Raw genomic sequence first — 21,332 nt, 5'->3', positions numbered from 1 at the left:
CAGTAAGTCTGTTGTTTTCAAATAAAATATGCAATCTGTCTTTATATAACTTTGATGCTGCTATTTCAATTGTTCCCATCGCAAAGGCAAAGTAGCAAAACAAAGCTAAAGATGAATGACCCGGAAGTAGTTGATGAAACTCTCCGAAACAAAACACAATGGGGGTAACTTGGTGAGATAGACTTGCATTTTTGTTTACTACTTATGGCAGTTTTAGTAACATTATAGTGGTTATATTCTGGTAGTTTAACCTGCACATGTCCAGCATCGTTAATGATTTGTGTGTTTAGTGTGTGCCAGGTGCCGGTGGTGGAGGGAAAGAGCGTTCAGCAGACTGTGGACATCCTGCACAAGAAGCTGGAGCAGCTTGGAGCTGTGAAGCAGCAAGGCAGTTTCTGTGTGGACTGTGAAACATACCACGCCACTGCCACCGCCACTGGTAATATGATCTTTTGACAGTAGTTACACATAATTAGTTTTCGGTCTGTGTGGGATGTCACACTATTGACTAAACCTGGGGTGCAAGTTGGCCCATTGCGACCTCTTTTCATAACGTTTGCGCTCTCAGATGTCCATTTACACCCCCTTGAAACTCCTTTGCACCCTTTGCCAGCTTGTCCTGGAGCTGGCGCCGCATTGTTGGACCCCAATGGTGTTGCCCCTTTGGCTTTTTGATTTAATTTGCCCAAATTCCCAATTTTTTTTATTTTTTTTAATCCATTTTAGGTTGCGTTCATGTTCTAGAATTTGATGAATTTGATTTTGAAGTCATTATTTCAGATGGGGACAGGAGCCAATACTCTCGGAGCAGAGAAATACTAATATTTTACCTGAAAGTCCTTTTGTGACAAAGCACCACATGTTCCTGAATATTGTTACCACTTTTGGACAACCTCTTTTGACCTTAGTTCATCTGTGCCAAGACCCGGAACTTTCTGCCAGGTTTTGTTTCATGAGGATTGGTCCAGTAATGACATGAGATATTAACCAGGTCAAATGCATTTTTGACAATGACCATAGTTACCATCATAGAATGTTTAGCTGTCCACCGTTATGCGTGTGATATCTGTCATAACCAACAGCATGGCATTCTATAACGACAAAAGCATAGCAGGCTTTTTACAATGTTGTGATGTCACATGAACGCAACATATCAGAATAAGAATCATTTATAATGGCCACAGAGTTGGTGGAATTTGTTTTCGGTACAGCACATCATGCTCGCATCTCCTGTGTCAGTCACATACAAACAGATTGTCAAACAATGTAACATTACAAGACAACAGGTTTAGGTACAGGTTACTTCAGCCATTTGTTTCGTGTCTGTATGGCAGTGGGGAAAAAGCTGTTCATAAGATAAGATAATCCTTTATTGATCTCACAACGGAGAAATTCACTTGTTACAATCTGCATTCAATAAGATCACTCAGAGTGTGCAAAAACAGACAGGAAATGTGCTAACAGTTAAATGGTAGAAAACGAGGTATCTTATGTATGTTGAAGTTAAAGAGTTAAACTTCAACATACACAAAGAGTTATGTTTAACTCTTTATGTTAAACATAAAGAGTTAAACATAAAGAGTTTTTGTTTTGTTTGTTTTTCAGAGTATAGACCTATAGAATGAAGCCAAGTTTGAGTTTCTTATATGATGGACCAGAGAATCTTGTTTCTCATGGTCTGTTGTTGGGGTGTTGTTTGGGTACTATGACAGGCTGTCATGTGCCTTTTACTGAGGAGAGGCTTCTGTCTGGCTACTCTACAATAAAGGTCTGGTTCCTGGTGGAATGCTACAGAGATGGTTGTCCTTCTGAAACTTGCTCCCATTTTCTTAGAATGAATAACGCTGGGGCTCTGTCAGAGTGACCATTGGGTTTTTGGTCACCTCTCTGACCAAGGCCCTTCTCCCGGATTGCTTAGCTTTGATGGACAGCCAGCTGTTGGTAGAGTCCTGGTGGTACTGAACTTCTTCCATTTACAAATAATGGAGGCCACTGTGACCTTCAATGCGCAACAATCTTTCTGTACCCTTCCTCAAACCTTCCTCGATACAAACCTTTCTCGGAGGTCTACAGGCAATTCCTTTCACTTCATGGCTTGGTTTCTACTCTGACATGCACTGTCAGCTGTGAGACCTTATGGACAGGTCTGTGCCTTTCCAAATCAAGTCCAAATAAATGAATTTCATTTACCACAGGTGGACTCCAGTTAAGTTGTAGAAACCTCTCAACAACAATCAGTGGAAATAGGGTGTCCCAGAGCTCAGTTTTGAGTGTCATACCAAAGAGCAAGAATACAGAAGGAAGGGAATAAAAGTGGAGAAAATGCACATATCACATGGTTGCATATGTGATATGTGTTTGTATCAACTATGCTATAAAAACGTGATCACTAAAATAAAAGTGCAAAAACATTTTTTTTCTTTTTCTTTCACGGTGTCATTGTGGGGTATTGTGTTTAGATCGATGAGGCTTTTTGTTTTCCATTTTGGAATAAAGCTGTCTCATAACAAACGTGGAAAAAATGTTGTGTGAATACTTTCAGGATGCACTGTACACCAGTGATTCTCAACAGGTCCAGTTCTGGGGCCCCAAAGCTGCTGACCTTAAAATGAATCACAACCCAAATTAGATATACATTTTTGACAAAAATTGCAGGTGTGTATACAGCAAAGGTAAAAAGATAAAGCTGGTTCAGTAGCAATGTTCTTTATTCCATTGTCTTAATGCTTCTTTTGTATTTTACCTGCATCCAAAAAACAAATTGTGCCCACCTCAGAAACTGAGGAAGAGAGGAGGAGAATAATGTTTTTTGTTAATTTGACTGAAAAAGAAGACATCTCATAATACTAACAGCTGCCACCCCTGGAAGATTGATTTTCTACTTAATTCTCAATGTAGGTACAGAATACACACTAAAATAAAGATTCTGTGCGCATACAGTATTGCTGTGGGACAAAATGAGCAGCTTTTCCCGCCTCCTTTTTTGCCTCCTATGAAATTACAATTCTTTGGACAATTAATGATAAATGCATAATATATACATTCACTTGCTGTTTACATATGTGATTATAAATAAAATATTATTACATTGTTTTAACGCTTCATTATTCTTCTCCAGGTCAGTCCTCTAAGGTCCTGTATGTGATGCACAACTCTGAAACTCCGCTGAGCTGCATGGCCTTGTTTGAAGGAGGCCCTTGCGTCGTGGCTGATGCAAATTTTGATGTCCTGATGGTAAAACTGAAGAGCCACTTCCAGAATGCCAAGGGACACAAAGTGGAGTGTAGAGGGTCGAAATATCGCTACAGTGACTTTATCATCAGAGTTGGGACTGTGACAATGGGCTCAAGTGCTCGAGGGATATCAGTAGAGGTATGTGGTGTTATAACTCAATACACTCAATATTCTGTAAAGCGTATGCCAATGTCGCGATAAAAGGTTATTGCTGTTTTATAGGTGGAATATTGTCCCTGTGTGGTCCCAGGGGACTGCTGGAATCTCATGAAAGAGTTTATGCAATCTTTTCTGGGCTCCAATGTTCCTGAACTGCCATCTGTGTTTGCTGCAAAACCGGAAGGTCTTTTTGTTCAAGCAGACTGTATTGACACCATGACTCAATATTTGGAGTTGTTCAACAAACTACGGAAGCTACAAATGCCTGGAAGTAATGTCAGAGTATAAATTGAGACTTTTTAAAAGTCCTGGTTCTTTGGATCAGCAAGTTATTTCATTTTTTAAATATTTTTCTAAATAAATTTGAAAACATTTGTAATCTTGCGATGTACTGTTTTGTTTTTTTCTTTTAGAATTATTTCTATTTTATTTAATATGACAAGTAAATCAGAGCACTCATGATAGACTGTCGTCATTGTTTTTTTTCTTCTGTAAGTTATCATTAAGCAATGCATATTACATTTCTATTAAATGTATTTGTTTTCCCAAATATTTCCCCCCTTTTTAATAGAGATGCACATCAATTTGATTGAAAGCTAGTATGGCAGATCAGTCCCTTGATTACTCCATGTATGTAAACAAATACCTTATGGGGGTGAACAGATAGATCAGCCGACAAGCTGGACATAAGGGTCGGTAGAAACTCGGAGGTGAGACTTGGTAGTGCAGTCCTTCTCATTGTTCCATGTGGCCGCCCTCAGTGGGTGGACGGACGGACCAAACCAAAGAAGGACAGTCCGCCCTGTTGCCTGTTGTTCCGCTGTCCCGCCAATGAGCGCCTCGCTACCTCTCGGTGCCAGTCCAATGAGAGCGTCTCAGCTCGAGAGGAGAGAACAACAATCAGCTCACAGTGCCGGATGAATACATGTTTGCGATGGTAATGTTCACCTATCTTTTTTTGTCTATAAATAACTTACATAAAGACCTGTAATGAGCTCTTCGATTTCTAGTATTTGAAATCAATGTGTTTCGGGAGATTAGCAGAAAAGGCACTGTTCGGAGCCAGATCCGAACGGCATCAATGTTAGCAATGTCGCTACCGAATTTGCATTCTGATTGTCAACATTATCGCCACTTCAACGGCATAAACAACTGAAGACAGGGGTTCCCGGTGTTGAAATGTGAAGTTGCCATCGAGATCAAATATTTATTATGCTATCATTCTTTGATGTCTTGGTCAAAACAATCCAACATTATTTGAGTTCCTACAGGTTCTATATTCTGTGTATGATCGCTTCAAATGCCATCGCGTGCAAGGGTGTGTTTAGATCAATAGTCTGGGAATTTCTTGTGTACGTTAAAAAAGAAAAGAGAAAAAAAAAGGTAAAATTGCAACGAGAGAATATAATTTTGTCCAAGCCTCGTTGCCGTACTCAACATGGTAGGCTTTTAGCGCATGCGCAAATCACTTTCTGCCGCAAATATGGTAGTGAAGCAAATCGGGCTGCAACCTGCGGCCAACAACAATCAGCGGTAACTTCGATTGTCCTCTGCGAAACACTAAACTGCTTTTCTCACGCCAAACTTTAGGATCGTGGGAAGCTAAAACTCAAACTTTTACTACTTTATGAATGTGGTGTTGTCACAGAGTAACAGAATGTGTGATTCTTGCAATGCGGAAAAATGTGGGTTTTTATTGGGGGTGGGGGGTGGGGGGGATTTGTGATTCAGTAGCTAGCGGTCAGCAGGAGCTAGCTTACGGTGATGTCCATATGTGGTGCCTCAGCAAAGTTCTTGGATGATCCTCGAGAGAGGCAGGCTGTGGTCTTTGTTCTTAGTGATGCAGGAGTAGTTTAACATGGCGATAAGGCCAGCCTCCTGGATTCAGACACCAGGCTCTCCAACAGGAACAGACCCAGACAGTGTTAATGCTGCACATTAATTAAAATCAAGGGAAGCGTGTGCAAAACGTGCTCTCTACAAAGAAACCCTTTACATCATCTTTTGTGTAACGGGGTCATACTGCTAATCCAAAACAGGCGCGCGTTTACATTTGTAGTAATTATGCAATTGACTCTTGTACACTGAGAAAAACAAATCAGGGGTCCTGTCAGGTTTCTAAATTCTGTTTATTGCGTAATGTCGTTTTAGATCCTCATCCCAGTGTCATACACTAGACTTAAGTGCAGTTCTATAGAAATAGTGATGTTTTCAGTTTTTCATTTGTTTATGTACCCCCAGATCTCTGTTTATGTGTGCTGCTGATGAACAGTGAATCAAGCAGAGTAAAGCTGATGATGTGATTTGTTGATGCAAATACCATTTACAGTGAGTGATTAAGTTTATTTACTATATTTGTACAAAATACTTAATTAAAATGTGGGAGACTAATACTTTTTGATCTTTTGCAGATGAGCAGCTGCAGGACAGCAGGACAGATGTCCTTTTGTTGAGGCCACATGTGAATCAAGAGCCATGGATCGCTGTAAGCACGTGGGTCGCCTTCGTCTGGGCGAGGACCATTCAATACTCAACCCACAGAAATGGCAGTGTGTGGAATGCAGTACCACAGACTCCGTGTGGGCCTGCCTCAAGTGTTCCCATGTGGCCTGTGGACACTTCGTGGAGGAGCATGCTTTCAAACACTTTCAGGAGTCACAACACCCTCTGGCCATAGAAGTGCGTGAGTTGGATGTTTTCTGCTTTGTGTGTGGAGACTATGTTCTAAATGACAATGCAGAGGGAGACCTCAAACTCCTCAGAGGTGCGCTCTCTACTGTCCGCAGCCCTGGCAAACGCTCTCTACGGTCCTCTGTTGGAGGGGACAGTGCCCCCTGGCTATCAGAAGGTGGATCCCAGACAAGCATGCAATTTGCTTCACGCTTTAGGAGAAAAGCCCTCTTAGGAAAAATGTTTAGGATGTGGATGAGCAAACATGTAGACCTGCAAGGTCAGCGTCAAGAGAAACTTGAAGAAGCAAAAAGACAAAAGAAAGAAGTGAAGAAAAGACTAATGGAAGAGCTGGGTAGTGTCCCTCCAAGAAAGAGTGCACGGCTCCTCACTCAGGGGCCTCGGTCTACCATCACGCTCATTCCTCGCAAGTTTCGAGACCCTCCAGAACGACTACCTCCACCCCCGAAAAGGCCTAATCTTCTGCCTCTGTCCCCCAAGCCCTCCCAGAATGGGAGAGCTGCTAAGTTGCGGAAATATTACTCCACACATGCTGTTTCACGGCGTAGACTGGCTCCAGGCGTCACTGGTCTGCGAAACTTGGGAAACACATGTTACATGAACTCAATATTGCAAGTGCTCAGCCACTTGCAGAAATTCAGGGAGTGTTTTCTCACATTGGACCTGTGTGAAACAGAGGAGCTGCTGGCTAAGACTAATCACTCTCAGCAGATGAAAGGTGTCACCAAGGGTGTTGTTAATTCTGTTGACACGGCTCTGTCTGGATGTCCTCTTGGACCCATTGGGATGGAGGAGAGTTTAAGTTTCCCCAAGGAAATAAAAGAAGCTTCACCTCCATCTCAGACCACTGAGTTGGTCCAGCCCAAAGAGCCTCGCAGTTCCACCCGCCAGCGGATGTCTCTGTGCCATGAGTTACATACACTTTTCAGGGTGATGTGGTCTGGGCGGTGGTCGCTGGTGTCCCCCTTTGCCATGCTCCATTCAGTGTGGAATCTGATTCCTGCTTTCCGTGGATATGACCAGCAAGATGCCCAGGAGTTTCTGTGTGAGCTGCTGGACAAAGTTCAGCAGGAGCTGGACACTGAAGGATCCAAGTGCAGGATTGTGATTCCCATCACTAAGAGGAGACTTTCTAAGAAAGTGCTGAAGGTTCTCAATACCATCTTTCACGGGCAGCTACTCAGCCAGGTAAGGTGCAAGTTTGTTTTCATTGTGTATTGGTATTGTCATTTACAGTACAATAGTCAGTTTATGTTCTGTCCACTTGTGGGGAAACTGAAGCTACAAACGTAGCTTTCCACCACCGAGTATGGAGTGAATGTACAACTGTCTCATGTAAAGCGCTTTGTGACCATGTCTGTGAAAGGCGCTATATAAATAAAGATCTTCTTCTTCTTCTTCTTCTTCTTGTGTGTTTTAGGTGACGTGTTTGTCATGTAAGCACAAATCTAACACCATTGAGCCATTTTGGGACTTGTCACTCGAGTTTCCAGAGCGTTATCACTGCATAGAGAAAGGAACAGGCTCCACGGCTTACCAGCGCAGCTGCACGCTCACAGAGATGCTGTCAAAATTCACTGAAATGGAGGCTCTTGAAGGCCGAATTTATGCCTGCAATTACTGCAACAGTAAGTTTTATTCAACCTGTTCACCTATGAAGTTACAGGCTTGTAACCCTTTGCTGCAAACTGGATTGTAACGAGATGTTCAAGTCTGACCAATATTCAGCTTGAAGGGCTCGAACTGATACGAATATGAGATATTAAAGGTATCAAAATGTCAACGTAGCGCAAAGTTTACAGTCCTAGTGCCGGTGATTGCTATAGTGGCTCTGACACAGAGGTTATTGTTGCACGTGGTTTTGCATAGATGTTATTGCACATGAGTTACTTCACAGTAGAGTTGTACTGTCTGACAGCAGTGGGGATGAAGGATCTGTAGTAGTACTCCTTCTTGCACTGAGGGTGTCTCAGTCTTCCAGTGAAGGAGCTGCTCAGCTCCTCTACATTCCCATGCAGTGGGTGGGTACAAAGCAAATGGCTTCTACAAATGGGTAGCGATCGTATCCACAGCTCTAAATCCATGATGGATTACATCTAGAGTTGCAACCTGAAGGTTTCGCGGCCTTCACTGTCTCCTGACCTAAACAGCATTGGAAATCTGTGGATAAGAGAGAGGAGATAAAGGAGAAGAGATCATTTTTTTGGAAATGCTTTGGGAATGTCAAACCTCATTTCATCTTCCCCTTGCTTCATTTCTCACATTAATAGACATTTTGAACCGGGGTGCCTAAACTTTCACCACCCACTGAAAGTCTATCTAGTTGTTTAAACAGTAAGATCAACCTGGCTTATTGTTAGGCTTTACTTACTCTGATTAATATTATTTTCACTCATATCATATTTGTGTCATAAACCCATTTATCTGAACTACTGTCCTCGTCATGAGGGTCCATAAAAACGATTGCTTATTGCATAAAACTGAGTACAGTATGAGTGAATACATTTTTTTTTCATTTTCTGTTTCATTAGAAAGAAGAAGGAAATCCTCCCATAAACCCTTAATTTTGTCAGAGGCAAGAAAGCAGCTTCTGATCTACCGTTTACCTCAGGTTCTACGGCTGCACCTCAAACGCTTCAGGTAAGTTTCCCTAAGTGGCTTCTTTCTTGTGTGTCAGTTCCTTTCACGGGGGACTTCAGCCCTCCTAGTTTCTTTCTTGAATGCAGTTGTCACATCTGTCACTGTGCTGCTGTTATTCTCTGCCATGAATATAAAAAGTGTTTGTACGGCAGATGGTCAGGGCGTAACCACCGGGAGAAGATCGGTGTCCACGTGGCCTTTGATCAGGTCCTGAACATCAAACCATACTGCTGCACAGGCCTCTCGGTTCACAGAGGAGGATACGTGTACGATCTCTCTGCTGTCGTCATGCATCATGGCAAAGGCTTCGGCTCAGGGCACTACACCGCATACTGCTACAACACGGAAGGAGGTAAAGCGGGGGTTGTCCATTGCTGTGTCTGACTGTCCACACTATTCCCTATGTAGTGCACTATATCGTGGTCATGCCATTTTGTCGGGGTGTCTGAAGTAGTGAGCAGCGGTTCTTTGAATTAAACACAAATGAGTGAAAGCAGCTGTTTTATTCATGTGTATGTATTTTTCATGAAGAAACTACTTGAATATAAATCACTACAGTGAAAAGTTGTTTACATTTGCTGCTTACTTGTTGCTTGAGCTGTTAAATGGTCGATAGCTTCCTCTCTCAGACAAAAAAGCAATAATCCAAGCCGTTTTCTTCATTCATGTAAAATTCATGTGCAATAAAACGGATCTGACTAATATTCATCCATAAATATTCCACTGTCTCTTGAATTTGGTCGGTCTTTCGCAGAATCGCCAACAGAATCAGTGCTCTGTGTAGTCTTCAACATACTCGGTATATAATGCAAGCATTTTTAGTGAATGAGGGGTCAGGGATCAGGGTGGACATTCGGACACGGCCCATGTCTGTGTTTCTTGATCTTTCTCACCTGTATTTTTATTCACTCTTCAGGTTTCTGGGTCCACTGTAACGACTCTGACATGAAGGTGTGCAGCGTGGAGGAAGTGTGCAACACTCAGGCCTATATTCTTTTTTATACTCAGAGGTCGGCTTAGAAACCTCTTAGGTACCTCTTGTTGTGATGTCCACCACAACTTAGAAACTTAGGGCTGCATTTAGAACTAATGTTATCTGTGTTCCCTCATTACGACTCGAATCCTTTACCAAGGAAAGTTAAATTGCTACAAATTATCAACAGGACATGATTGACCAATGAAAAGTCAGATAACTGTTCTCAAATTGTTAATGTGAGTCAACATTATTTTGGAAGAGTGTTGATTTTTTTTCTAAACCAGATTAAAGTCATTTTGAGTATATAAATGAGGTCAGGGGTTTCTCATCTTGTGGTACCAGCACATGATCAAACGGCCTGAAGACTGTGGGTGCATTTCTGAATCTACTGTCCATTTCCACAACCGACTGACCAGGCTCATGACTGAAAACACCCAGATACTCGCCTCAACATTTTACATTAAATGGCAACATAGACACAAGAGTTAAAGGCATTTATTGCAATCATATGTGCGTTTTTATACAGCAGTATTTTTTTAAATGCACATTTATTTTGTTGGAGATGATTGATAGGCTGTTCTCTGCATTGCCTCCTGTTCAGTTGTTTTCATTGGTGTTAAATGTCATACATTCCTGCCATTTGTTAGTGTCCTCTCCTCGACTGTACTGCAGTGACTGAATACTGTGTCTCTGGCCTTAGGCCTTTGTCCTTTTCTCAGTGAACACAAATGTTTTTGTTTTCTAGGTTGTTTGACTTGAAACAAACTTTTTAATGTGGTAAAAGGCTGCGTTTTAGTAGAGGGTCTGCAGTATCAGTTGTGTCTGAGGCTTCTGTTCTCTGTAGAGGCAGCTGTGGTTGTGGTCAAAGGTTGGACTGAGCCCTGATTGAAAGTTTATGACATGTCGAAGGCCAACTGAGAAACAGGCGAATGTGTTTTGGGGAGACTTACCCATTTTAGTTAGAGCACCTAAAAGCAATATTTTAAACACCTTGCATCTTAACAGGTAATTGAAATAAATCAGGAATTCTTCTGGTTGTTATACAATGTTTTTTTACTCTGCTGTTTTTACAATGTCTTTAGGATTACTAGCTAATCAAAAAAGCTTTTGCATTTGATTCAAATCAAATGTTGGCTAAATTTGTGAACATCAGTGAAGTTAGAACAATCTCATGACAATGAATGTCTTGCTTATTAGTGGCCAATTTCATGCCACTGATCTCGAGTTATGTCTTGTGTAAAATACCTGTCATAAATGTAAGTCATATGGATTTTGGTTCATGGTAAATATTAAAACACATCTTTAAAAACATGTCTCTTGTACAGCTCTTGTAGAGTGAGTATCTGTTCCTATGACATGCCACTTCATAGTTACTCTCTTCTGAGCACGGCCTTGAGTCAACAACGTTTTCGATCATCACTTTTCTTTAAAAGAAGAGACAATGAAGGGAATTAATCTAGTTCATCCTCTAAAATAACACTGCTATTCCCATGTGGTATGGGTTATGCCATTTTTGATACTTTACTGATTGAGGTACTAGAGTTTTGTGATGTGATTTCTTGATGGATAACATTTTAAACCAGGGGTGTCTAAACTATTTTCATGGAAGGCATAATGAAGCATGCCTGGAGTGATGGGCCGCAGGTCGGTGGTCAGTGCAGTGAAATCTTCAACTGAGTATATTTGGCCGATGTTTACGAAGCCTCACATCTTTATTGATGCTTACAGGCTTAAATAAACTTTTATGTTGTAGTGTTAAATCTTGTTGCATTCTATTTACCTAAGATCTTGTTGAGCGATGGACGATAGAAGTAGAACTTGCTGTAAAATAGAATGTTAGAATTAAATATTTAAATATTAAGGACCATCTCTGGTGATGTGCTGATTCAGCATGAAAACCTGAAGCCCACCCAAAATAATTCTGAGGGTCGTATTTGGCCCCCAGGCTGCACTTTGGGCACCCCTGATTTAGGCCATAAGGAAGGGTAGTCCATTAGCATCTAATATAGGAAATATTTTATTTTTTTACATTAATAAAACAGCAATGTTTTTGAAAACTGTATATAAATACAACATGCTAATTGAATTGACAGTGAATAGAAGCTGATTTTCTACCTATGAACAAACAACAATGAGCTGTTGTGGAAAAACGGTTCTTTTGACGAAACAAAAGACAAAGCACTGCGTCTAAACTTAAACACTAGATAAGGTGTAATAACACTCAACACATCTGAACTGTAATTCTGACAAATGGCAGTGTCTGAAAGTAGTGTCAGCCATTAAATGATTAACTCATGCCTTATAGATGCATTTAAATGCACATATTTGGACATGCATGAGTAGATAACATTCATGAAAAGCCTTTACCTCGAATACATTATGAAGCTTTGACATGAGGTAACTGCAAAGATGGTCAGCGCTCAGTCTGTTTCAGTGGTACTAGTCTGTGAAGCCAGCATCAGACATGATTAGTGATGGCAGGTGAGTGTTATTGTTAAGGTTTCTGTCCACAAGTGCCTTGGTTTGTCCCTGATAGTGATATCCTTGGACTCAGCTAAAGACAGTGAAGTGGGTCCTGTAATAAACTGGCGTGGGGGAACTCAGCTCGGCAGCAACCAGATCTCCACAAAGTCCCAGTGCTTCCACAAGACAAACAGCAGCAGTGTGAGCAGCACTGTGGCACCCACGCGGGCGCGCGTCTTCATCAGGGGAGTGATGAAGTTGGCTAAAGTGGATACAAAGACCAGGAGCACGGCCATCAGAGCCAGTATTACGTTGATGAGTTTCCCGAGGAGTGCTCGGGCGTTGGCATTTTCTACCCCTTCCAACTGCACCACCTGCTGCTGCTGTTGCTGCAGCTCCAGTTTTGTGATGCGGGTCAGACAGGACTCCACTGCCTCCTGCATGGACACAACACAGGTGTTTTTTTTATAAGTGCAATACCTCATACAGAAATGCTGTCTATTTTTCTAGATGCAATGTCAGTTACTTCTGTGTTTGTGAACTCATGTGAATTAAAAATACATATTTAGGCATGGTTGAATAAGCAACAATCAGTAAAACCTCTGAACAGAGCTGCAACTACTGAATACAATAAAGCCTAATCCTTCAAATGCACAGTATTGTATATATTTAAATCTACTAGAACACTGGTTCTTTGGTACATGTGTGCTACTTAAAGTCGTCTGCAATTTTAAACTTGATTCATTTTAATCAGAGATAAAGACTATATCATCATGGGTGGCAAAAGCAATCAGCTGCATCTGAAAGTCCACGTTTGGCTAATGGAGACCTGTATTTGTGCACAGAGCTAAAATATATAGAAAAACGTATAAATCACAATATGACCAAAACAGCAGACTGTCACTGGGGTCATATCATGATTCGTTTTAGATCATCATGTCCCACACAAATTCATGCTTTAGTAATGCATTTCAATCTTTAGGGCCAGTTTTGTCCTAATTTTAATATTGATTTTTGACATTGAATTATTGATACATTTTTTGAGGTGCTTTGAGAGGTTCTGGGCGTTGCAGGTACTGGACCTTGTCCCAGTAACTATAGTCACTGTGTGGCATGGGGTAGGCCTATGTTCTCGGCATTTTGCAAGTTTACCTGAATGTCTCTGGCTCTCTCATATGACTGGTAGGCGACTTTCTCCTCCATGCTGGCCAGTTCCTGTTTGAGATTGGTCATCTCATTCTGGTGCAGCTCTGTTAGGTCATTGAGCTGTTCTTCCAGTCTTTCATACCTGAAAACAAACAATCATCGGTCTCTAAGTACTGTAAAGTTGTGAACAATACCGCTTATTTGTGCATGTAGTTAGTTACCTGTATCTCTCTTCTTGCAGGCACTGTGTCATGTATGAGTAGTCGCTCTGCAGTTGTCCTTTCATGTCTTCAATGGCGTCCTCCATGTGCGCCTGGCCCGCCTTGATTTCCTGCAGCCCCTCAAGCAGTGACTCCCAGGAACTGTGCATATGGTGGTGATGGTGATGGTGCCCGTCCAGTCTCGGGCTCCCCATGGCTGGTCCTAAAAGACCGCCTCCTGCCCCACCAGAGTTACTACCTGCAGCCGACCCAGAGGTGGCACTGGAGCACTCGTCGTCACTGCCGTATTTAGGACTGGACACTAATGTAGCACTCCCACTTAGGGCTCGAGGTGTGGGGGTGTCGTCGGACTGACCCCCGACCCCGTCCTCGAGTGTGTCTTTGAGGTGAGCGATATTATCAGCACTGCCAAATTTGTTCCTGATCAGACTGGCAAACTCTCTCGGCTTGGACACGACAGCGGTGTGAGTGAGCGCGGTGACGCCTCCTTTGACCCCTTCGACGACTCCACCGCCAAAGCCACTTATTCCAGCGCGAACATTGGCCCTGACGTCTTTCAATCCCTGTTGCATGTCCCGAAGCACATCTTTGGGCTGCCGGGCTGGTCCATTCTGTGGAGATAGGAGACCCATACGGCATAGTGAGGGACTAATGGCAGGACAGTGGTCAGCTTCAGGAAACAACATGAATGAGAACAGGTCACAGTCACAAAAATACAACAAAAAACGTAATTATTCTAGTTTGTGTCATAGATCAGGGATTCTGAAGCTCAGCAATGTCAGGGCGGGTTAGTATCATGACGAGAGATTGTGTAGTACTTCCAGGTACCAAAAATGGGGGCCGACAGTGGCTCATTGGTGCGAACCTTTGGCCACAGATCCAACGGTTAGCAGTGTATTCTGTCATTCTGTCCTTGGACAAGACACTTCACATTTCTGCTGGTTTATCCCAGGGCAACAGAGGCTACAAAAGAAGTTTATCACCGAGAGAAGTGATGCAATGTAAAGAGAGTTGGGTATCTTGAAAGCCGCTTTACAAGTACAGTGTAAGGCATTATCACTGTTAAAATGTATATTGTAATATTATATTAATTGGCTATGGGCTTGGATCTCCTGCACCCTCTTACACTGATTACTCTTGTTTCAGACCTTCATGCAGTAGTTTAGTTTGTCTCGGTTGTTGAATTTGCTGTAACTCCCTGTTTTTCGAAATAACCCACACACAATAATATAGACATGTGGATTACCAAGCTATTACAGATATATCAACCATAAACTAGGACAAAACTATGGCATTTGACAAACAAAATGCAAAATACAATACAATTCCGGCCACAATATGATGCCAGAGGCTTTTTAAATTGTTTTGTTACCATCACGTACCTGTTCGATTTCTTTGAGCTTCTTGTGATAGTGCTCTAGCTTCTTGTGCAGTTGTGCAATAGTTTGTGCAGACTTCTGATTCTTCTTCTCAAACACTTGCTTGATCCGGGACGCCTGCTGCTTGTCGGCGTTGTGGGCTAGTTTTAGATACTCCGCCACGTTGTCATCTCGGGCCTCCTGCTCCACTCGGATTTGCTCTGTGACTTTGAGGATCTTCTGCTGGAGGTGCTCGAGAGCGGCCCGGGTTCGATGGGGTTCTCCTGAAGGTTCGCCCCCGCTGGCTCCAGGTGCGGCTGCTGCTGCTCCTTCTGTGCTGATGTTGGTGTCAGAGCCTCCATGACTCGGGGCGGAGGGTAGGCCTAGGGTGGACACCTCACTCTTGTCCAGCTGCAGAAGGGGGGCGAGACGAGACGATGTGTGAGAACAAGCAACACAGCGGCCAATATAATCAAATCAATCTGTTTGAAATTAAATTCTGATAATGCACGTGTACACTGGAAAAAAATGCCATCTTATCTTATAAAAATAGCTTGATTTCTACTTGAAATAAGACTTTTGATGCTGATTTTGACTAGGTTTCGACTCATCTTGAAATAAGATCGCCAATGGAACAAGCATTAATTTGCTCAAAAGAAGACAAATGAACTTGAACGCTTAAAATAAGACAAAAAAAAACCTGAAATGAGACGAAATGGTCAAAGACAAGAAAAATCTGTCTAGTTCCATTGGCAATCTGGTTTCAAGACTTGTCACAACCGTATCAAAAGCAGCATTAAAAGTCTTATTTCAAGCACTTTTAAGTCATTTTTGTCTCAGATAAGATTTCATTTTTTTTCCAGTGTAATGAATGTCATTTTAGACGCACATTTCTTGAAACTATAACCCCCTGACCATAAGAGAATGACCACGGAAGAAAATAAACAGCACTGATGAGACAATTGGGTTGAAATGAAGCCTGTGTCAACATAAGTTATGATATTTTGCTCTTGTTTTGAACCGGATTGAGAGTAGCCTGCATAAAGGAGTTTGTTTACAGACACACAAATCAAGGTCACGACTCCAGGATCTCCCATTTTGACTCTATGACAACAATGCGACTCTTATGGTGATAAAAGATCCAGTCTGCGCGCGCTGACACCGAAACGCGTGCATGAAGAGCGCTGTGGAGATGATGACGCTTGTCTATTACAGCGTGTACTCCCATCAATCTGGTCCCAGCCCTAGATCTGTCTGACTGACCCTATCTCTTGCAAAGACAACATGACACCGGTGTAATCCCTTTCAAAGAATGAAACCTCTGACCCGGGCCTTATCATTGATCCACGCAGGGATTCCCTCGCACCCGGGGGCCCCTTACGCGGTGTCGGCAGATGGTGCGATAACGACCGTTCAGATTGACGTCAAAACAGTGAAATCGGAGCCCGAAAACACGAGGGGGCATCAGGCACCACGCGCACCCCCTGATAGGACGCGCATTTATTTTCATTATGTATTTGTGTTGCACATAAGGCGGGTTTGTGGGGAATACAAATGACTGCAGTCGCTGTTTCTGAGGAATTTCCAGAACATGATGCGCGTGTGCCATCTGTAGACTCAGGAGGCGCGGGTGCACGGTGTACCAGTGGATATGCTCCATAACACAACACGGGCAGCGACGCAGCAGCACGGCGGCGTTGAAAACTCGACAATAAAGGGTGTGTTTATGAACCAGTGGACGGTGGTCAGTGGGGGGGAGAAGCGTGTGACACATTTGAAGATGGAGATGGCAGATGTCTGAACCAAGCATGGGAAGCGCAAGGGTCTGCCCCGTTGGAGCACATTTACGACGGACTGTGACATATGGGGATGGACGAGGACGCACGAGGATGAGACACAAGCAGCACAGCGATAAATCAAATTAGAAACGTTACCATACTGCTTTCAATCCAACATTTGAAGTGCCATTGCAAGTCTGTGCTCGGGGCCCATCCTCCTCCTCCTCCTCCTCCCGCCTCCCCTGAAAACTGAGGCGCCCCTCCTCAACTCTCTCCAGCCTGAGTCGGGGTTTTTTTGGCTCCCAAGTATCAACTGTCAAGAGTCCTAAAGCTCCATTGTTAATGGCATTGATAACTGCAGCCTCACTTTCCTCCGCTAATGGATCTATATCTTAGCCTTACCTTCGCTCCCCTGTCCCTCCCCCCTCCCTTTCTCTCTCTCTCGCTCTCTCGGTGCAGCCGCTATGTGCCCTGCTCTGTTACGGATGCGGGAGCCGAGGGACAGATGATGGGGAGAGCGGGCGGGGGATGGGAGAGCGCAGACGCATGCGCACAGGTGCCCCGGGAGTCAGGGAGAGGAGAGCAGTGCCTCTACGGGCCTTCCATCCCATCTCCAGTAATACCTTTTCCTACAGCCTGGCTTCAGATTCATTTCTAGGCTACATCCGCTTGTATCCAGCAGCTAAATAAACAGGCCAATTGTTGACCCACTGGACATAAGTTTATTGCAATGGCTGAAACACCCTTAGTGATCCTAAACCAACTTAATGTTAGAGATATACAAGACAATAACAAAACATGTTTTATGTAACAATTTATTCAGGTACAGTTGTCCACAATCGACAATTATAGAAACATATAGTAATAAATAAACTTTAATTTCTAAAATAAAACATGTGCTGTGCATAATGTGTCAATAACCAGAAGTGCAAGTCTGTGTTGGGGTACTCCTGCTGTTCTCTCTCTTCACTGGGAAAAGAGTCAAAACAAAGCTGGAGGAAATGAAAGTTTCCTAGTTCAACACCCAGATAAGATTGCACTCCAGAATATGCAATTATAGATAAATATATACTTTTTACTGTGAGGCAGATGAGATATTCTTTCTTAATTACACTACTTAACAATTAATAAAGCACTTTGCTTTATTGTAAAAAACAAAACAGTTTTTCTGTCAACACTGTCAAATGTTATGGCTTTAATCAAGGCTCTTGGTATATGTTGTGGAGTACTTCATTTGTACTCCAATTATTGATCATATATGTGCAATGCTGCAATACTGCTACTTAACTGTGCTGTTTAAATCTATATACAAATCTGTGAAAGAGTATACTTATCTAAACCTACGCTTTAGATACTTTAGTGTTTAAAGAAGCTGAGCTGAGGCCACATTATACTATTCAGTTTGGGTTAGACTAGGGTGTTGATGGGGCGTAATAGATAGTTTACACAGTGGCACTTCTGTTGATCAAGATCAAAGTAAAGCATATTAATGCACAGTAGATTTCAATCTTTCCAATGAGCACATAAAACTGAACATTGTTGTATAAAAGATATAAAAAATCAAGGGTTTGTAAAATAAAAAATCAGCAAAAATGATCCCAACTTTGCTTTCAAGTTTGTTCAGTAAAGGTGTTTCATATTTTTTCTATAAGTGGTAAAGTTGCCCATGATCCAATCGTCAATGCTTATTAACGCACAGTAGGAAATGTCGGTCAGCTCGCGACCGCCTACCCTTGATCCAGACGAGTATAAATCCACTGATTCAGAGAGATTACTGCTAATCCTGTGCTCTCAAATGTCCCCTTCTTACCACTGGGAAAACAAGACCCCGCTTAGAGAGAATACAGTACCCTAATTAACCTTATACTAATGACAGCTAAATGTAGCCCGAGGTCCCTTCCATTGTACATGATTTGCTGTGAGCTCGCAGCCTCCGCGCTTCTTCCTGTAAAGTCTGTACAGTTCACGTTGGTCCTGAGTGTAGTGCGATTTTTCAGCTTTGGTAGCGTCACGTTCAGCCGCACAATAACGTCACTCTCCAGATTTGCGCTGCTTTCCAACAACTCGTCGTTTTGCTTGATAGAAATCTGAAAGATAATAGGAAAACAAAAAACATATGATTTAGACACTTTATTTGATAGGATAAAGTGGATCGTGAATAGTTATTGCTAATTACATCTATAGCAGCGGGGATTAAATTATTAGAGAAAAGAAAGAGTCAAAATTGGTAAGTAGCATTTACTTTTCAGTCATACGTGCTAAAGAAACCATTATATAAGATACGTGACAACAGCCTCTTAACCAGAATCAAAAGGATTGCTGGACTTTGAATTCTTATTTGAGTAATTATTGCTGCCTATAATTTTTACTTAAAGGGGATATACAGAGTTTAAAAATGATAAGTATTTTCCTCCCCCTACATGTTCCACCCCTGTCCTAACGTGTAGAATGAGCTCAGACCTGTTCACCACAACTGCCTCTACAATCCTGCACTGTCCCTCAAAAAGTTGTCCCTTCGGTCCGGAGTGCCGTCATGCACAAGCTTAATATAGAAGCTGCAGTTGCATATATGACCGGAGGTGGCAGTAATGAGTATAAAATGACCAACTTGCATCTAGTCCCTTTAAAGGAATAGGCCACCGTTTTTACATACTGTGATATGTTCTTACCTCACTTTAGACGTGTTAATATATCCCCGTCTGGTCTTTGTCCGTGCGCTCTGCCAGGCAAACGGAGCACATACGCAGCCTCTCCCACATGTCACATAGCTCCAAAAAAGCTCACGATAGAAGTTACCAAGCTCTTCCACGTGTTTCCTATTTAAATAAAGTTACGTGAAGTGTTTTCATGCGAAGTATATTTACACAGAAATGTAACGTGTCGATTTTATAAGCAAATAAAAAGGGGGACTATATTGTGAGGCGTAATGATACGAGGAGTAAAACGTCCGCGCAGTAACTCCTAAAGGTTATTGACGGAAGTGAGCGGGGGAAGTCTTTCGGAGTTACTACGCGGACGTTTTGCTCCTCGTATCATTACGCCTCACAATATATAGTATATATAGTATACTTCGCATGAAAACACTTCACGTAACTTTATTTAAATAGGGAACACGTGGAAGAGCTTGGTAGCTTCTATCGTGAGCTTTTTCGGAGCTATGTGACATGTGGGAGAGGCTGCGTATGTGCTCCGTTTGCCTGGCAGAGCGCACGGACAAAGACCAGACGGGGATATATTAACACGTCTAAAGTGAGGTAAGAGCATATCACAGTATGTAAAAACGGTGGCCTATTCCTTTAAAGTGATAGTCTAAGTTTGCAAAGTGTGGAGAGATGGGGTGAAATGTGAAAGTAAACTCCTCCCCTCCGCAAAATGAGGAGAGCAGGAACAGAATTTTCAAAGTAAACGATCAAGCTCCTCCCCCTCCCTCCTGATTGGACCTGACAGGCTGGTTCACAGGAAAAGCTTGTCTCATTGGTCAACACGGGAGGATACGAGACTCTGATTAGCTGAAGAAATCTGGGAAGGAGGGACTTACCTAAAAATAATTTAAGTATATTTGTACTTACTTTACAACAACATGCTAAATCAGGCGGTGGATTTTGCACATTTTATAAAATTTGTAAAACATTTAGACTTCCAGACTATCACTTTAAGTAATATTTTGAAGTCACTTAAAGTATGTAACTTGAGTACCAGCTAACAAACAACTCAAATGTTGCTTAAATATGAATATTGTACCTGTAATGTTTGATTGTTTCCTCTTGTTGCCTGTGGACTCTCCTCGCCCTGGTGTTTTTTCCAACTTCTCCATTTCTTGCGGACATCTCTCTGGAGTGCTGTTTTCCTTGTTACTTTGAGGTGATGCCGCCCATCTTCTCTTGTGGGGAACTGCCTTTGCTGCGCTCTTCCCCTCCGCTTGTCCCAGTGCACAGGAGCGGTACAACAGTGGCACCTTGACACCTGGGATGCCCTCCCATTGGAAGTCACTGCGGCCCAGAGGCTTGTCTTGAACAAAGTCAAAGCCCCAGCGCACCGAGGCCTCCTCCAGGTGTTTGCTTATGGCAGCCTGGTACTCTGCCCGCAGCTGGGCCCGGTCCACAGGTCCAAAGAGGTTCCTCCGCGTTGGACCATTCCCCAGCTTGCACAGGATTCGCTTGTGAGCAGCCATGATTTTACACTGCAGAAAGGACGAAAAGGTTATTCCTCAAAGCTTCTACATGACTCAACATACAAAAGAAGAATACAGAAAACGCACATGCCACAATTTAGCTGTGAAATCAAAAAGTGCAAATCTTACCATTGCACTTCACGTTTTTAAAGTGCCCTGTGTGACTACCTTCAATAACCCCTGAGCAGAGATACATCAGCCCAGGACCAAGAGTTTATATACCCTTGGCCAGTGACTCATGAGTCCTCCTGTGTGAAGGAGTACATGCCTGGGCAAGACACCCCTGACGCCCGCACAAATACCACTAGGGGGCAGTATCACACCAGTGAATGAACCACCATCCAAAGTCAAGTTGAGTATTTTAGCAATTTATCTTCCGAAAGACGGTTAAATAATTGGTAAACTTGTCATTGAGAAACGTGCTTCATAAAGCTCCTAAAAAAACTGTCCAATCACAATAAAAAAAATGTTTACTGTCAAAATATTTTCTTGACT

At 42.6% G+C, this 21,332-nt stretch overlaps 4 protein-coding genes across 5 annotated transcripts; 2 read left to right on the top strand and 2 right to left on the bottom strand.

Annotated features, from left to right (window-relative positions):
* The first annotated feature begins 123 nt into the window (after positions 1-123).
* med20 (mediator complex subunit 20) lies at positions 124-3,716 on the top strand. The gene is made up of 4 exons (XM_079578292.1): positions 124-172; positions 291-439; positions 3,119-3,372; positions 3,457-3,716. The coding sequence occupies exons 1-4, from the start codon at positions 159-161 to the stop codon at positions 3,679-3,681; spliced, it is 642 nt and encodes a 213-aa protein (XP_079434418.1). The 5' UTR covers positions 124-158; the 3' UTR covers positions 3,682-3,716.
* A 445-nt stretch (positions 3,717-4,161) lies between these two features.
* usp49 (ubiquitin specific peptidase 49) lies at positions 4,162-11,117 on the top strand. Of its 2 annotated transcripts, none has more exons than XM_079578290.1 (7): positions 4,162-4,330; positions 5,635-5,721; positions 5,805-7,272; positions 7,505-7,712; positions 8,616-8,724; positions 8,877-9,076; positions 9,641-11,117. In XM_079578290.1, the coding sequence occupies exons 3-7, from the start codon at positions 5,869-5,871 to the stop codon at positions 9,742-9,744; spliced, it is 2,025 nt and encodes a 674-aa protein (XP_079434416.1). In that variant the 5' UTR covers positions 4,162-4,330; positions 5,635-5,721; positions 5,805-5,868; the 3' UTR covers positions 9,745-11,117. The 2 variants fall into 2 exon arrangements, with proteins under 2 accessions (XP_079434416.1, XP_079434417.1); XM_079578291.1 differs by lacking the exon at positions 4,162-4,330 and adding an exon at positions 4,756-4,926.
* A 408-nt stretch (positions 11,118-11,525) lies between these two features.
* tmcc2 (transmembrane and coiled-coil domain family 2) lies at positions 11,526-17,180 on the bottom strand. The gene is made up of 5 exons (XM_079578275.1): positions 16,823-17,180; positions 14,913-15,299; positions 13,531-14,141; positions 13,316-13,451; positions 11,526-12,600 (listed from the first exon to the last, which is right to left on the bottom strand). The coding sequence occupies exons 1-5, from the start codon at positions 16,823-16,825 to the stop codon at positions 12,301-12,303; spliced, it is 1,437 nt and encodes a 478-aa protein (XP_079434401.1). The 5' UTR covers positions 16,826-17,180; the 3' UTR covers positions 11,526-12,300.
* Positions 17,181-17,563: 383 nt separating this feature from the next.
* On the bottom strand, positions 17,564-21,036 carry cdkn1a (cyclin dependent kinase inhibitor 1A). Its single transcript, XM_079578917.1, has 3 exons — positions 20,967-21,036; positions 20,408-20,846; positions 17,564-18,753 (listed from the first exon to the last, which is right to left on the bottom strand). The coding sequence occupies exons 1-3, from the start codon at positions 20,967-20,969 to the stop codon at positions 18,698-18,700; spliced, it is 498 nt and encodes a 165-aa protein (XP_079435043.1). The 5' UTR covers positions 20,970-21,036; the 3' UTR covers positions 17,564-18,697.
* Between the last annotated feature and the right edge of the window lie 296 nt (positions 21,037-21,332).

This window comes from Gobius niger (assembly GCF_951799975.1).
Source record: "Gobius niger genome assembly, chromosome: 20".
Classification (NCBI taxonomy): domain Eukaryota; kingdom Metazoa; phylum Chordata; class Actinopteri; order Gobiiformes; family Gobiidae; genus Gobius; species Gobius niger.
Note: the sequence above shows the minus strand (reverse complement) of the source record. Positions and strands in the feature narration are given on the sequence as shown.